General features: G+C 33.8%; 1 protein-coding gene across 1 annotated transcript; it reads right to left on the minus strand.

Annotated features, from left to right (window-relative positions):
* Positions 1 to 14,842: 14,842 nt before the first annotated feature.
* Positions 14,843 to 16,064, minus strand: LOC120210193 (bifunctional adenosine 5'-phosphosulfate phosphorylase/adenylylsulfatase HINT4-like). Its single transcript, XM_039208977.1, has 4 exons — positions 15,596 to 16,064; positions 15,422 to 15,468; positions 15,265 to 15,341; positions 14,843 to 15,164 (listed from the first exon to the last, which is right to left on the minus strand). Exons 1-4 carry the CDS (start codon positions 15,671 to 15,673, stop codon positions 15,082 to 15,084), a joined length of 285 nt encoding a protein of 94 aa, XP_039064908.1. The 5' UTR covers positions 15,674 to 16,064; the 3' UTR covers positions 14,843 to 15,081.
* Positions 16,065 to 17,056: the final 992 nt, after the last annotated feature.

Genomic DNA, 17,056 nt, shown 5'->3' on the forward strand with positions numbered 1-17,056 from the left:
TTTCATTGCAGGAAGATAATACAAACTAGCATACTCATCATAAAGTTCATATAAAGTTTCTCGAACTTTAATAATGTTATCTCGAGCAACTTCTAAAGGAAACATATCCGGAAAAGTCACTTCAATACCCTTCATTTTCAAACGAGGATCCAACACACAACCCATAGCTATAAGTAGATTACATTCACCCCAATACTTATCAAATATTTCTTTTATATTCTAAATCATACCACTAACAAATTCATCGGGAGAATTCAATTTATCATCCAACAACATTTTAATCTTATAAACTTCACTAAGGAATAAATTAGAGGTTAGATATTTCGATCCCGAGATAATATTAGTAGCATTAGAAAACACAACCAAAATATCAACCAATTTCTCAATCTTTTCCCAATCACTAGCACTAGAACAATAAACATAATTTTTATCATCCAAAGCAAGTCTAGAAAATACCTCTTTGAATTTGATTACACATGATAGCATGTCATAAGTTGAGTTTCACCTAATCTTGCATTCAAGAACCAAACTGAATGAATAACTTATAAAGAAATATAACTTATAAAGAAAGATGCAATCCAAACTAAAAATTCAACTTGAAAATGTTATTGTATGAACAAAACACAAAACTAAACAATGATTCTTCAAAACTTAAAATATAAGTTTGAGATGCTCCGTTTTACTTCACAATAACCTTAAATAGAATATGAATGCATTTTTAGTCAGGTAAAACAAACTGAATGAATGAATGAATGAATTCATTAAAAATATTCTGAATCTTTTAAATGGAAGAAAAGAGTACACACAACCAAACGAAATACAAACCCCACCCTCAACCAAAAACCAAGCTAACATAACAGCATAAAACGGACTCAACCTGCCCATCAAATACAACATTTCGCTCATGATCTAGGTAATTACCACCACAATATTTCTATCGTACAATTAACAACATAAAAATAGAACAGTGCACTTCCAAACACCAACACTAACAATATTTGCGATAGAGCCTTTCACAATATTGTTCAAGTACACCATTGGTGTTTTCCCAATAATCTGTGTTAGAAGAAAACCAATAGAACCAAATAAATAACGAAACAAAACGCAGCAAGAAACAGAATGGCCTATCGATTAATAAATTAATAGAAGTTCAGCTCTTTCTCCATTCAGATAGCACGTGCTACAAGCAAAATAGTAATGTGTTTCATTTAGAAAAATCAGACTCGGACCTTTTATAAATGGAGTAATTTCTAAACATAAATTTAAAGAAATAATCTTTCTAGGTGCTGAACAAATAGTCTGAACTCACTTACTTATATGACATTTGTAATCACCATTTTTACCTAACAACAACCCCTCCACGTTTCAGCTTCAGCAGCTGCCAGCAGTTTCAACAACAGCTGGTTCCCCGCTCCAATTAGCATCCGCCAGCAGCTCCACTTTCCAGCAGCTAGCAGCAACAACAGATGGTTTCTTGCTCCACACAGCAGCTGCCAGCATACCAGCACCAGCAGTTGTCCCTCCACGTCCCGGTTACAACTCACAAGCAAAACAAACAACAATCATCATTTTTGCTTTAAATATGTAAATGGGTTAATATATAACTCATACAAAACTCATTGTTAGAGAGGGTAGAGCATTCAAATAAAAAAAACAGTGTAAAAGAAAATCCCTGCAATTTCGAATACAAGGCATTTTCAGGTTCTTATTTTCTTGTTTTTCTTTCATTTGTTTAACACCCATATTTTCTTTATTTGAAACCAAAAGCTAGAACTAAAACCGGAGAAAGTGAGACGTTTACCTTGGTTGTAGTCGGATCCGGGGTTGAGCGTTCGTTGATGACGGTTTAGGGGGAGTTGTCGATGGTTATTCTGGCCACGGGGCAGTGGAGTCTTAGCCCTCGAATCGAACTGTTTCTTTAGAGAGGGAATCGAATAGCGTCGGTTCACTAGGGATAGGTCCTTCGTCGATCGTGAATGGAGTCGATCGGGGTGAGGAACGGTCACCATGGCGGTGACCGGCGAGGTTTGGCTATGGGGGCCTTTGAGCGGCTGCTGTGTGAGGAAAAGAGGAAGATGAGAGCATATTAGGTTTCTTTTAGGTTAAGTTGATAGTGAAGCAGAATAAACGGGGAAGGGTTTCATTTTATTTTTTTCTTTTTTGGGTAAATTACACGTAAGGTTTTTTGTTTCTGAAATTTCTTATTTTGTTAATTTATTTTAAGGGTTAATCTCGAAATGATCCCTTCAATTTTAGTATCTTTTTTCGTTTTAGTCACTAGTTTAGGGGTTAATTAGCTTAAGTCCTCAAAGTTTGAGAGTCTATTTACATCCTGATCACTAATCCAATGTCGAATTACATATAGTCTACTAAACTTTTTATCTTTATATTATAGTCACTTAAAATAGGAAAATCTCTAAATAATCCAATAATTTAGATACATATTTACACTTTAGTTACCGATTTTTTTTATTTCGAAATTAGTTGTTATATTTTTTATTTTTTTAATTTTAGTTATTTTAATTATATCTTTTAATCTTTTAAACTATTTTATTTAGGGCCTTATATTCTGATATATTTTATTTTAGTCTTTTAATTTCACTACTTTAATTTTTTATCTTTTTAATTTTTGCTTTACATTTTTCAATATTTTAATTTCAATACTTTAATTATTACATTTTATTCTATTTTATTTTATTTTTGTCATTAATTAATTCTGTTATTATTTTATCTATGAAATATGATGTTATAATTTCAATTTCTTTTATCATTATTTATTTACAATTTTATTATTACTTTTAATATATTTTAATTATTACTTTAATTATTATTTTCATCTTAGTCATATAAATATATATATTTATTTATTTTTAATATCAAAGAAAAGGGCAGTCTTAACATAACTAGATGTCTATTCTGGTATTTTAAATAATTAAATATTATAAAAGTTATAATTTAGTTTTATTTAAATTATTTTTTTTGTTAGGAAAAATTATTACATTTTTAATGTTTATTTATTTTTTAAATACTAAGAAAAGGCGATCTTAACATAACTGGACGTCTTATTCTGGTACTTTAAAAATAAATAAATATCATGCTTATAAAAATATATATTTATTTCATTTTTTTAGAAAAATTAATATATTATTATTAATATTTATTTATTTATTAATATTAAAAAAAAAGACAGTCTTAAAGCAACTAGATGTTCTTTTCTGATATTTTTAAATAAATAAATGTCCTATTTATAAAACTCTAAATATATATATTTAATATTTTTTCCTTATAAATATCATATTAATTTTGAAATAACCTAATCAAAAATTAAATTTATATTCGAATTCTTAAATTTTATTATTAGAGACAATTTATAATCGACATGTACCAATTTTGGGCGTTGTGGTAGTGTTAATCTTTCCCCAAACGTAGTCGACCATAAATCTTTTTTTACTATTAAAAAGAATGAATTTTTGGTTAAACGCATACCAATTTATCTTTTAACTGATGTTTTCTTAAAAACTCGTTTAAAAGATGATTTTTAGGTATTCGACCTACATAACCCAAAAAGGTCAATGGCGACTCCCAAAACATTTTTTAAAATCAAAATCATTATTTATCCACATTATTTTTCCGTCAAGTAAAAATTCGTAGCCGGGAGAAAACTGGTTACGACAGTTTGGCGGCTCCGCTGGGGACTGGTCAAACCTAAGTCAATTATATATTGTCTCTATAATTAGAAATTGAGAATCCAATTTTATTTAATTTATGATTCTTTTTTTCTTTCAATTTATTTTATACTCTTGTATATTTAATTTTATTTTCTGTGTAAAAATTTCTCCTCACACACAACACATGCATTGCATAACATAAGCTTTATAATCAAAGCTTGTCCCTTTTTAAGTGGGAGTGAAAGCGACGTCTTTGTGAGAATTTATTCTCTGTGTCAGACCTAATAAATAACTTTCGGGGTTCATATGCTCTATGTCTTCGTGAGAATTTATTCTCTGTGTCAGGCATAGGGAAATGTGTCCCCTCGAATTGAAATCGATCCACTTTAGTCTGTGATGGACTAGGATTGAGGGTTTAGCAGCCTAAGGGGGCACCAACAAGGACAGTTTGAGTACCTATACTCCTAGAACTGAAACCCTGCATATAATAAACCCTAGAAATTCTCTCAATCTAAGACAATACTAACACCCTGTCCGTAGGTGTACACAAAGGAGAAATAAGCTCTAGCTTTTTATTTCCAAACAAAGCATGGAACTAGAAATCATGCAGTTAGGTTAATTTTTCCAAACAAAGCATGGAACTAGAATGCATGATGTTAGGATTTATACCTTAATAAATAGAATTTTTTTCTTTCCATTAATTGGTACTAACCATTTTATTTTTTCTTATTTTATTTTTTTCATGCATGTTATTTTTGCTCTAATTTGTTTATATTGATTTCTTTTTGCATTGCATGATCATGGAATAACCAAATTTTTCCAAACAAAGCATGGAACTAGAATGCATGATGTTAGGATTTATACCTTAATAAATAGAATTTTTTTCTTTCCATTAATTGGTACTAACCATTTTATTTTTTCTTATTTTATTTTTTTCATGCATGTTATTTTTGCTCTAATTTGTTTATATTGATTTCTTTTTGCATTGCATGATCATGGAATAACCAAAAGGTGTTGACTTGAAAGACTATTCATCAAATTGGAAAGACTTCATAAATAGGCAAAAAGTTTTATGATCAAACAAAATATGACGCGACCAAGGAAAGACATCCTGAGGAAACTCCGAGGATAGAAGCGAGCAATGCACACAGAGATCCTGTTATATTAATACCAAAAGTATTACACAAAGATCCTGCCAGATTGATACCAAAAGCAGTCTACTGTAAGAACATCAGTCGGGGCATTCGGAATAAAGGAGGTTTTTATTAAGCTCAAGCATGTTATTTGAAGGACCAAAACAAGAAATTGAGCACAGAAGTGAAAACCATGCATGAAGATTTCCAAAGCATTAGTCAAGACTTTCGAAATGCTGGCATAGGAAACACCCCAGAATAGTGGATAACATGGGTCACCAAGCTGAAAAAAAATTGCAACATATATAAATATCTTTTCCAAGAACTTCTTGAACATAAAGGTTCTCTTACAAGGGAAAACGAGCAACTTTGAGAAGTGACACAAAAGATGAAGGAAAAAGAGAATGTCATGGAAGAAGTTGCAATCCAGACAAGCAATACGGAAGAAGTTGCAGTCTAGACAAGCAATTTGGCTCATAAGCTGATAAACTAACTTGGCTTTAGATAAGAAAATGGGAAAGTTATCCCTATATGTAAAGTTTTGTTGAAGTTAGGATTGAAAGTTGTCCCCTACATGTAAAAGTTTTTGTTTGATGCACAGAAACTTTTGTGTTCAATGAAATATGTTCTAAGATGATCACTCTTGAGTAACACCTTTTCATACATGCATTTGCATTTTGCATTTTTACTTTTGTATTTATATTTTCATTTTTACATTTGCATCTTTGCATAATTACATTTTATTTCAAACTATTTTACATGCGTTTAATCATGACAACGTGGAATAATTCGTGAGAATTCCATGACAGAATTTTTGAAATCAAAGCGGAGCTAACTTGGTCTTCCTAAAGAATGATAATAGCCATGAATGAGATTTTATCAAGGGTTAGTAGAATCGAGAAACTACAATAGCAACTTATCAAGACTCAACAGGAGATGATTGATCAAGCAAAAAAATTCCAATGTGAGTCAAAAGAGCAAATGACAAGACTAATCGATATGGTGAATATTGTGATCCATGGAGAGAAACCCTTATAGGATCTTGTTGTGAAAAAAACCCTTATAGGATCTTGTTGTGAAAGATTTGAATGGGATTATAAATGATGTAGCTGATGTAATAAAAACAAATGACCAAGAACTTGTCAAGAGATGTGGAAATTCAATAAGGCTCCCAGAAAAGGCGGCAGAGATCAAGTTGAAGCGAAATGTAGAAGAGTTTCAAAGGCCATTGAAGAAAGCTAAGAAAGTCAAAAATAAAGTGATATCGCTCATTCCAATTCCAATCTCATATTCACACTTGTTACCTTTTTTATTTGAAAATTGTCTCATAACACCCATTCCTCCTAGAGCTTATTGTTGGCATCCAAGTTGGCAAAATGTCAAAGAATTATGCAATTATCATTCTGGAGATTTCAGTCACTCTGCAGAAAATTGTATAACTCTGAAATTAAAGGTCAAAGATCTTATAACTGAAGGATTGCTATGTTTTGAATATGGGAAACCTAAGCTCCTAAAAAACTCAGAACTGGTCAAAAAGGAGAAATGTTTGAATTATTGTCTGTCTCATGATGTTCAAGAGTCAAACATTCAAAGAAAACATTTTGATCATCAACCACAAGGTCTTCAAGAGAGCAAAGTAAACAATTGTAAGGAGACAGTGATGTCAAGAGAAAGTTTACCCAAGTTTCCTTCAATTTCGTGCAGCAAGTTATATCCTGAGTTACTCAAAGCCCAACTTATTGCCCCATGTCAGGCTAAGCCTTTATTGCCTCCTTACCCGAGATGGTATAATGAGAAAGTCTTATGTGACTATCATGCTGGAGTACGAGGGCACTCCATCGAGAATTGTGGTAACTTCAAACAAAGGGTTCAAGACCTTTTGGTTCAGAGAATCATAGAAGTGGATGTTAGTCAGTCTATTTTGGTCAAACAATCAGGAATCAATCCCCAAGGTGGAGTTGATAGTGTCAAAACAAATAAAGTACATACTGCAGAGGAAGAGAAAAACAAAGTATTTGAGCCAAAGATAAAACGTTCAATTTTCAATACCTCTCTGATTATAAATGATAAAGAAGTAAAAGGAGAGGTAATTCGAGACTGGCCCATAGGTTTAAAAATGAATAGGGTAGATGCAACTCTGAAGAAACCTCAAACACTTGTATCAGATTTTCTGAGGACCAGTGAAAAGAGTCTGGATACAAAAAGGCTGGTGAATATTACTCCAATTACAGCCGCAATAGGTGTTCAGAATCAGGGTGAGGCTATCATCCTTAGTAAAAGTTGTTCTGAATCTAAAAATGAGCTCAATTTCCAGCCAGAGAAGAAAATGATGATGATGGAGACTGCTCAGAATGAAGCAAAGAGTTGTGTATTTAGAGGCTTACCTAAAGAAGTCGACACAAAAGATGATCAAGAAATGGGGGGAAAATGAGGATAAAAAAATCTTTGGCCGATTACACACCCAACATTACTGGAATGATGGGGTAGATTAAATAAATAAGTGGAAGTTATTATTTATCACTGTAGTACCTTTCTATTTTCAACATCATGTTTAAACTTGTTTTTTGTTCCTTTCTCCGCCTTTTATGCAATAAATAAATTTGTGTTGCTTTTAAGGTTATGAGCATTGAATCAATTTTGCCATCTTGCAGTTCTTTTAATATCAATTGGATTAAAAAGCTCTTCATGATTAGAGTTATAATCTTTGACTGAATATCAGGATTGAAAACCAGAAAAACAAGGACCTTTGACCTTACCTCAGAAGAAATATACTCAATTACTACCTTTTCCACAAATATGAGATAGTCTTCTCCTATTGAAAGAAATTATAAAAAGGCTTGGTATTTACATATAAAGGTGTAGAATGTGGGGCATCTTATGTAACATTGCAAAGCTGACTAGATTTTTTTTCTATTGATGAAGTTCGACGATGAAACTTTGACAAATCTAGTCTAAAGTCATTTGGTAATGAGATTTTCTGAATTCCACCAAAACACCTAGACTATAACAGGTTCTTCTTAACAAACTTAAGAAATTGGATTTGGATACCCGAGTTATATTATTATATATACAATAAAGCTTGAGTTATCCCCCTAAAGCAATTGGTTAGTAGCCCCAGCTTTATGGATAATATTCAGCTAGTTTGTTATTCTTGAGTTGTCCCCCTAAAGCAATTGGTTAATCGCCCTGGCTTTATGGATAATATTCAGCTAACCTATTATATTATATGCAATAAAACTGTCCCTCTAGAGCAATTGGTTAATCGCCCCCGGCTTTATAGATAAGTTTCAACTAGCCTGATAAAGGTGATTATATTATATACAATAAAGTTGAATTCACCTAGCCAAAATGGCAAAAAATCGCTAAATAAAAATGGACTAAGGGAGTTACGAAACACCTGTTATAGTCAACTTCACACAAGCACTCAAAAATTTTATTTTTAGATCGATGTTTTCACATTGCTTTATCAAGGATTTCAGAGAATTGAAATGGAAGTATCCTAGAAGGTCTAGTAACTGTTATGTTAGATTGTGTCATTTTGTACACATCCGATTAAAATACCAAATCCTTAAATTGAGGCATGTGACAAAGTTCACAAAGAGCGAGAGATGAGTGACATCTTAAATAGATGTAACCATAGAAAATAGGAAAGCCATCCTGAAACCAAACCAAATTTTGCTCAAACATTAAAGAGTTGTTGATTATTTTGATATTGTTTGAATTCATGCTTATAATTTGATTCTATTGTGAATCTGTGACACTTTACAAAATTCTTTCATTCTTCGATAAAGAAAGGAGGAAAAATATTTTCAAACAGGACAGTCTCAAATGAGGAAAGTCCTTAAAGCAAGTTGTTGTTTATTCTACCTCTATTGTAAAAAAAACGAGACCAGAATGATGAAGCATTTCACTTTCTTGAAAGCAAGTGGTCCAAGAAGCCAGAAAGTCTAGAGAATTGAACTTTTGACGCTCTCCTGTGACATTGTTAGCAATTAATCAAAAAAGATTATCGCTTATCTCATGTTGAGGGTTATAAGCATTACCAGACAAATTATTTTCCCCAACCATCAATCCATGTTCTCTAGAAGATTACATCACAGAGCTATAAGTCTCATTAAGTGTATTATGGGAATGAACAAGTCCACCACATGTGCTATGGTTATACCGTGATGCTGGCTCAAGTCTTGATGCATCATTGCTGCCTTTTCCATGCTGATCATTTTCTTTGTCAGGATTATATCCATTATGTCCTTCAAAAGATTACTGAACTTGAATTTGAGAACTTATGGCACAGAACATAATAAGACATTGGAACAGATTCTACACTTATAGATCTTTCATATTGGGCAACCTTGGTTACAAGATTCCAAAAGTAAAGATAACCAGTTTTACCATCCACTAAACCTTTCCATGGTTCGAGAAAAGTGGGATAAAGAGGTGTGTATTTTGAAGCAGAAGAAGAAGCAGTCACTATAATAGTCATTGCAAGAAAATGCACTGACAAAAATCCTCGAGTTCATCCTGGTGATGTTTATTTCTTCCAGTAAGGTTGTTACACTGGATGCCACCAACAAGGTCGAATCCGCCAAATCTACTCATTAATTGCTCCAACCAATCACCATTCAGTTCTTGCGCGTTTGTTTTCAAAGGTATGCCAAGACAGTAGAGGGCAACCTCTGCATCACTGATCCCATAGAAAAGAGACAGGACATTGATACCACCGGGGAACATGTCTCTAGCAGATTCTCCTCCTCGTGTATGGTTTTTAGGGAAACCTAGAAGCATTTCCACCTCCTCAGGTTCAAGTGGAACAACTTTATTTCTTCCAACCCATACCATATTCCATTTTCGGCACTCATCAAGAACATACTTCTGGACACTCGAAGATGGCTCATCGTCATAAGCTTCAAGAGTCTTACGGATCCTTTCTGTCAATTTGGCACTTCCTGTACATATTTGTAAACTGTTCAACTTTGTTCTTGGATCCCAGGAAGGCCACCATTTTGTTGTCAATAGAAAAGCATCATGTGTTGTGCATAGAGGAAGCGAAATAAAAAGAAATATGTTCTCAATTGACATATTATGAATATATCCCCTTTTCCGTGCAGCAGCACAAAAATACTTCGAAACTACAAATTCTGGCTCTACATAGTATAAGTACCGTGACATTTCGGTCCAAACACCAACTGGAGCAAGTGCCACATTCTCGTAGTAGAAAAAAGGAGGCCCAATAACATCTTCTGGAAGTGTTCTTTGAGTTATCTGATCTGGTTCGATAGGAACCCCAAAACCAATCATTGGATTTAGAAGATGAACTACATGATCGTCTTCATTAAGAAACTTCTTTTCAAGCTTCCTCTGCTTCTTCCTTTTCCAAAAATCATAGCTCGAGTTTCGCCTTTTTTTGTAATTGGGATCATTGCATAATGGCTTCCTATCTTCTACCAGAAGAAGTGCGTCAACAACCTTAGCCATTTGATAAGCACATATAAAATCTGTCAACTCTGCAATTGATGAATCCAGACCACATTTCTCCATGGCTATTAAAGCCTCAACCTCTGAGTAGCCTATTTTCGTCAACTATAACAGTTTATTCTCCTCATCAGAATTCAGGATTTCCTCGGTATTAGAAGAACTATCAATATTTGTAAAATCATCCTAAAAGATCGCTTCATAATCAGATGAGTAGTTATCAGAATCAACATGTTGTATGGGTGCAGACTTTTCAAGAGTCTATACCACTGTATATGTAGTCTTGTTATTACATCAAAATAAGATTATTGTTCACATAAATTGGTTTCTCTCCCACATAAAAGTATATTCCATAAATAGCCTTCATTGAAAACATGGTTCACTGTGTCGGCCTGGAATGAATTACCAAGCGATTTATACCACTTTGTCCGATTAGATCCCTCCAGATCCAAAAAATGGGCAACTCATCTCAGACATATTCGTCAAAATGATTGATTACTTCTTAAGTTTGTGACAACATGAAGAGAATTCAAGTTTGTGACAACATGAAGAGAATTCCTCAAGTTACTTGACAACTGTTGTTTAGTGACATCAGAATGAGAGCATTCAAGATAAATAGATTTGAGGCACGGATAAATCTGCAAGTACCCACAACAGTACATAGTCAAAATTGGACCTCATAAGGATCATGATATTGAAATCAAACAAACATTGAAAGTAAGCCTTACAATTTAGAAGGTTGGGGACATTGTGAAGGCCCAATTTAGACAGATCCATGCGGGACATCTTGAAAGCCTATTTCAACCAGAAATAGAATATTGGGGCATTTTGAAGGCTCATAGTAATATGAATATTTGGGCATTCTTGGAAGCTCATCTCAGCAAGAAGTAATGTTGATCACACTTTAACATCTGTATCAGCAAATGTTGGGGGCATTTTAAAGGTTACTTCAGACATATCCATGTGGGGCATTTTGAAAGCTCAAATTAACAAGAAGTAAATGATGGGGCATGCTGAAAGCCCATTTTAATCAAAATCAGAAATGTTGATATATTTTGAATGTTTGTATTAGCCAATGTTGGGGTATACTGAAGATCCATATCATCTTATGGAAGATCATTGCTTTGAACAAATATTTCCAATAAGGCAAAAAGGTATAAAGAATGAAAATGGTGAAACAGTGACAGTCGAGCTAACTATACATAATTGTTTCATTTATCAGGCAGTTATATTAGGGTTCTGTTGTTGAACAAATATTTACTCAACAAGAATGGTTTCAAATACTCAATCTTCTTAACCATGTGTCACATGACAGCGTGTTCTTTGTTAATCTACATCACGGTTGCATGGATCAAGATGGTCGTCAGGCAAACCATTCAATCCAGAGTTCAGTTTCTCAAGATCTCAGCTTTGAATTTGGTCTTTTGTGTGTCAGTAATGATTGAACATATTTCTTTGATATTTCTGGCAGTTAGTTTCAACCATATTGTTGACGTTGCGAAGTCATTTTACACATCAGTTTTAGCTTATTACCGGGGTTATCATTACCGGCCAGGGTGAACTGAGTTTTCATCTATTTTGGTTTATCATGTACGTTTCATCTACAGCAGCAAGAATTCCATGTACCTCTTTTTGTACATGGCTCCTATAAGCGGATGTGTTTCTACTTCCTACAACACTCATTATAGAAGAAAACGTGATCGATATCACACTTACCCTTGCTCAAGATGATATCAAGATCAGTTGGCATCTCTTATTCAATTCGGCACTAGCATATTTTTTGAATTTGACCAACTTTTTGGTCATGAAACACGCCAACATTTCACTTATATTCCCATTGAGTTTTGTTCTCAAACAGTTTTGTGACATCATACAAAAGTTTTGAACACTATGAAAGAGCTTCCCTGACCAGAAATCTGTGTAGAAGTCACAGTTAGATGAATGTGTTGTCAAATGTTTTACGAGCATCTGAGCATAATCCACAGGAAATGATGAATGTGTTGTCAAGTGTTTTACGAACCAGTAATTATGGTGTTGAACCAATGTTGCAATCATATGGCATTTTCATTTATAGATCCAAGATGAAGTTTGTCTTCATCAACACCAAGCTTTGAAGTGAGATATGATGAAGATTTCTTTCCACATAAGGGAAGCAAAAATTTTAACAACAAGAAACTAGTGGAGCCGACTAATGTTGAACGACAGGTTATTGTTAAGCATCTTGACATGATATGGTCCAAGTTGCCTTGTTCGAGATCTGATTAGATGTGGAGACATGAAAGGAATTAGGATAAATCTTCCTTGTAATGTGTTTCAAGAGTCAAATCATAACTGACGCTGATCTCTTAATTAATCTCTGCTGAGTTTAGCATATCTACATCTACATTCCTCAAAGATGATAGATTCTCTCTTCAAAAATTATAGATTCTCTTTCCAAATATGATGGATTATCTTTTCAAAGATGAAAGCTTTATTAGATTTTTACACAAGCCCAAGCAAAGAAAGTTGGTTTTATCCAAGACAAAATAGGGCATCAAGGTCATAATTATGATTAAGCAAGAATTCTATAGATGAAACATTTCTTCTGCGACTTTAATGCAAATGAAGCAAAGATTGCTCTTCCAAATCAGAAATGTCAGCTTGAAATGACATTTTGACCAAATGAAGGAAGACCAAGTTTGCCACTTTGAAGTAAAAAAATACACTCAACATTCATGCATTATATTTAGGCATTTTCAAATATAGGGGCATTTTCATTCATTTTATCCATGTTGGATATTTGACAGGAATTTCAAAGATTTTAACAAATATTCGAATCCATCACTCAATGGATCAACATTGCCAGGTAGAGTTCATAATGAGAAGAACTCATATGAAGAAGGAAGAAGAAGTTCATAATAAGAAGAACTTGTTCAACCTTTCGCTCGAATTCATCACTCGGTGAATCAGCATTGCCAGGTAGAGTTCATAATGAGAAGAACTCATCTGAAGAAGGAAGAAGAAGTTCATAATGAGAAGAACTTGTTCAACCTTTTACTCGAATTCATCACTCGATGGATCAACATTTCCAGAAGAGTTCATAATGAGAAAAATTCATCTGAAAAATGAGAAGAAGTTCATAATGAGAAAAACTTGTTCAACCTTTTGCTCGACGCTATCACAAAAGAAGATAGATCAGCATCAACATTTCCAGAAGAGTTCATAATGAGAAGAACTCATCTGAAGAATAAGAAGAATTTCATAATGAGAAGAATTTATTCAAACTTGCCTTAATTCATCACATATGAAGCCAAATTAACAACCCCTATTTCGAATATCAACATTTTCAGAATGAGTTCATAATGAGAATAACTCATCTGAAAAAGAAGAAGAAGTTCACAATGAGAAGAATTTGTTCAACCTTTTGTCAAATCCATCATAGAAGGAGATATATCAGCATTCCCAGTAGAAAAGTTCATAATAAGAAGAACTCGTCCGAAGTGAGCGAAAAATTCATAATGAGAAGAGCTTATAACTCAGAAGTTTGAACAATTCAAGCTAAAAATTGTGATTTATGTCTTTGCTCCATTCATGTTCCACAGCAACGAGCAAAGAGGGGCAACTGTAATCACCATTTTTACCTAACAACAAACCCTCCACGTTTCAACTTCAGCAGCTACCAGCAGTTTCAACAACAGCTGGTTCCCCGCTCCAATTAGCATCCCCCAGCAGCTCCACGTTCCAGCAGTTAGCAACAACAACAGTTGGTTTCTTACTCCACACAGTAGCTGCCAGCAGCCCAGCACCACTAGTTGTCCCTCCACGTCCCGGTTACAACTCACAAGCAAACAAACAAAAATCATCATTTTTGTTTTAAATATGTAAATGGGTTAATATATAACTCATACAAAACTCATTGTTAGAGAGGGGAGAGCATTCAAATAAAAAAAAAAACAGTGTAAAAGAAAATCCATGCAATTTTGAATAGGACCTTCGTTGATCGTGAATGGAGCCGATCAAGATGAGGAACGGTCACCATGGCAGTGACCAACGAGGTTCGACTATGGGGGCCTTTGAGCGACTGTTGTGTGAGGAAAAGAGGAAGATGAGAGCATATTAGGTTTTTTTTTAGGTTAGGTTGAGAGTGAAGCAGAATAAACGGATAATGGTTTCATTTTATTTTTTCTTTTTTGGGTAAATTACGCGTAAGGTTCTTTGTTTCTGGAAGTTTCTTATTTTGTTAATTTATTTTAAGGGTTAATCGCCAAATGATCCCCTCAATTTTAGCATCTTTTTTCGTTTTAGTCACTAGTTTAGGGGTTAATTAGCTTAAGTCCTCAAAATTTGGGAGTCTATTTACATCCTGATCACTAACCCAAGGTCGAATTACATATAGTCCACTAAATTTTTTATATTTCTATTATAATCACTTAAAATAGGAAAAATCCCTAAATAATCCCAATAATTTAGATATATATATTTACACTTTAGTTCCCAATTTTTTTTATTTCGAAATTAGTTGTTACAACTTTATTTTCATTCAACATTTTTTTGATTGCAAAAATTATCAAACGCAAATGAAAACCAGAATAGAAAGCATTTACACGGCTTTGAAGGAGTAATTGAAATCCAAGTCCTAATGCATGGAACAAGGACAGTTCATACAAAATATGTCCATTTCTAAGAGCTTTTACACAAACAGTAATACAACTATAAATCAAACATTGCGGTCAAGTAAAGTGATGAAAAGCAATAAGGTCTACTCAACATAGATCAATTCTATATAAGTTAGGACATAAAAGGATACCCATTTAGCAAAGTTGTTTACTTTATGGGAAGCAATACCTATATTCATTTGGCTGAGGTGCATCTCTGTGTAACAGTGTTCCCCTCACATTTAACATATGACTTACTGAAGAATAACAGCATAAACAAATAAAACTTAGCTAAGTCAAATAATGAAAAATGAAAGAAGAAAAGGGTAAATAAAAAGTCTACAAAGGGAACTTTACCCAATGTGTAATGTTCATTTCCTCTTTGAAGATCGTTGACAGTTGGAATGTGCTCCACTGGTATCACCAAGTAATGCCTACAAAACTCGAATCAATAATTTTCCAGTTATTCAAAATTATCATGAAAGTTACCACATTTCAATCAGTTCATAGAAACCTGAAAGCAACAGGCTTGATATCTTGAAATGCAACGACCTTGTCATCCTGAAAACAGTCTAGCTGATTTAGAACTTATAAAGTATTTCTGGTTGAATGCTGATTGAAAAGAAGACAAACGTGGAATTAAATTGGTAACCAAAAGGGCATAATAAAGAGGAAAAAGAAAAGGAACGAACTGAATGAAGGAGGGAGTGGAGTTGGAACTTCGAGCGATTTGACAGAAGATGCATGGTGAGATACCTCTCGCCATTTAACCCCAAATTGAGACTTCTAAATCCCTAAAACACTAATCACCTTTCCAAGACGATCTCCTATCCTGCTATTTATGTCCAATAGAGTATGTTTATTTAATCTGACCCAGTTCAGAAATCTAAGCAAACAAACCAGTGAAACTCAAATTCTCCGAAACAAACACAGAACAAATCATGAAAATTTCGTATAAAGGAAATCGAATGAGGAAAAAGTAGCTTCTGACTCAATCGGGAAAGCTTTCTGCTAAGGGATGGAGAGGGCTCCAAAGACATCAACTGAGAGTATTAGAAGGCTGTGAAACGTGAGGGACGAGAAGCTAGACAACAAAATCAGTTGGGACAAAAACAAGGAAGCAGAAAAATTTGAAATTACAAAAGGAGTAATAAATATTTTTGTTTACCTGAGAAGATGACCGTTGGCCTCAATAAATGTCACCGGTGAGCAGTCAATGGTGGTGTTTGATCAGACAATTTTGGGTATCAACTTTGAAGGTGAAGCTGGAAAATGACTTACCCTTTTACAGACTGTAAGTTGTTTTACGAGATAAAGGGGCCATTTTCCTTTGACCGGGAAAATATTTTCCCATGACCAACCACTTTTACATGAACCAAACAAGGGAAAACGGTAAATATTTTTCCCCAAACAAACAGACCCTCAATCTTTTGAGGACTTGAAAGTCACAAATTGGTTGTCAATGAAGAATCAGGTGATACAGCACTTGAATCCGATGGAAGGAAGTTAATTAAAGTTTGCTGTCGCAACTTCATCCGTTTTTGTGGACATTTATTCAAGTGTCACTTATAATGAATAGTACTACCATAACTAAGTACTTTTAATTGTTCCTTGCAATGTAAACATCCTACCTTCCCCTGATTGTTTATCATTTCAGGTTTTCCCAAGTCTTTCTAAACTTCATATTATTTTGCTCTCTTAAAAGGGCCATTTAGAGAAACATCATAATTATCTTTCCGAGTGGTTTCTTGAGGGTTATTTAGAGGTATTTCTTGATTCAATTTTCCACCTTATCATCATCATCTACCTCATCATCGTTAATCTCCATCTCATCATCAATATTCACATCAAATTCCTCAACCACGGGATTCTGATCATGGGCACTAAAAGCATCTGCTCACATTAAATTCATCAATTTATTGATATAATTTCCAGCAGCAACCTGCTATAGTTATAATCTAAAAATTTAACAACAAACTAACCTTGAACATATTAACACCTATCAAGAACTCAATTACTGGACGTTAGCCTATTATAGCACTAAAACACAGTCTTAAAATAATCATTTTCGGTTTGCAGTATCCAAAATAAAACATACTGAAAGTGCCGATTGTTGCAATTGAATTCACAAAATCAAAGACAGCATTGA

The sequence above is a fragment of the Hibiscus syriacus genome, unplaced genomic scaffold (assembly GCF_006381635.1).
Source record: "Hibiscus syriacus cultivar Baekdansim isolate YM2019G1 unplaced genomic scaffold, ASM638163v2 tig00109919_pilon, whole genome shotgun sequence".
Lineage (NCBI taxonomy): Eukaryota > Viridiplantae > Streptophyta > Magnoliopsida > Malvales > Malvaceae > Hibiscus > Hibiscus syriacus.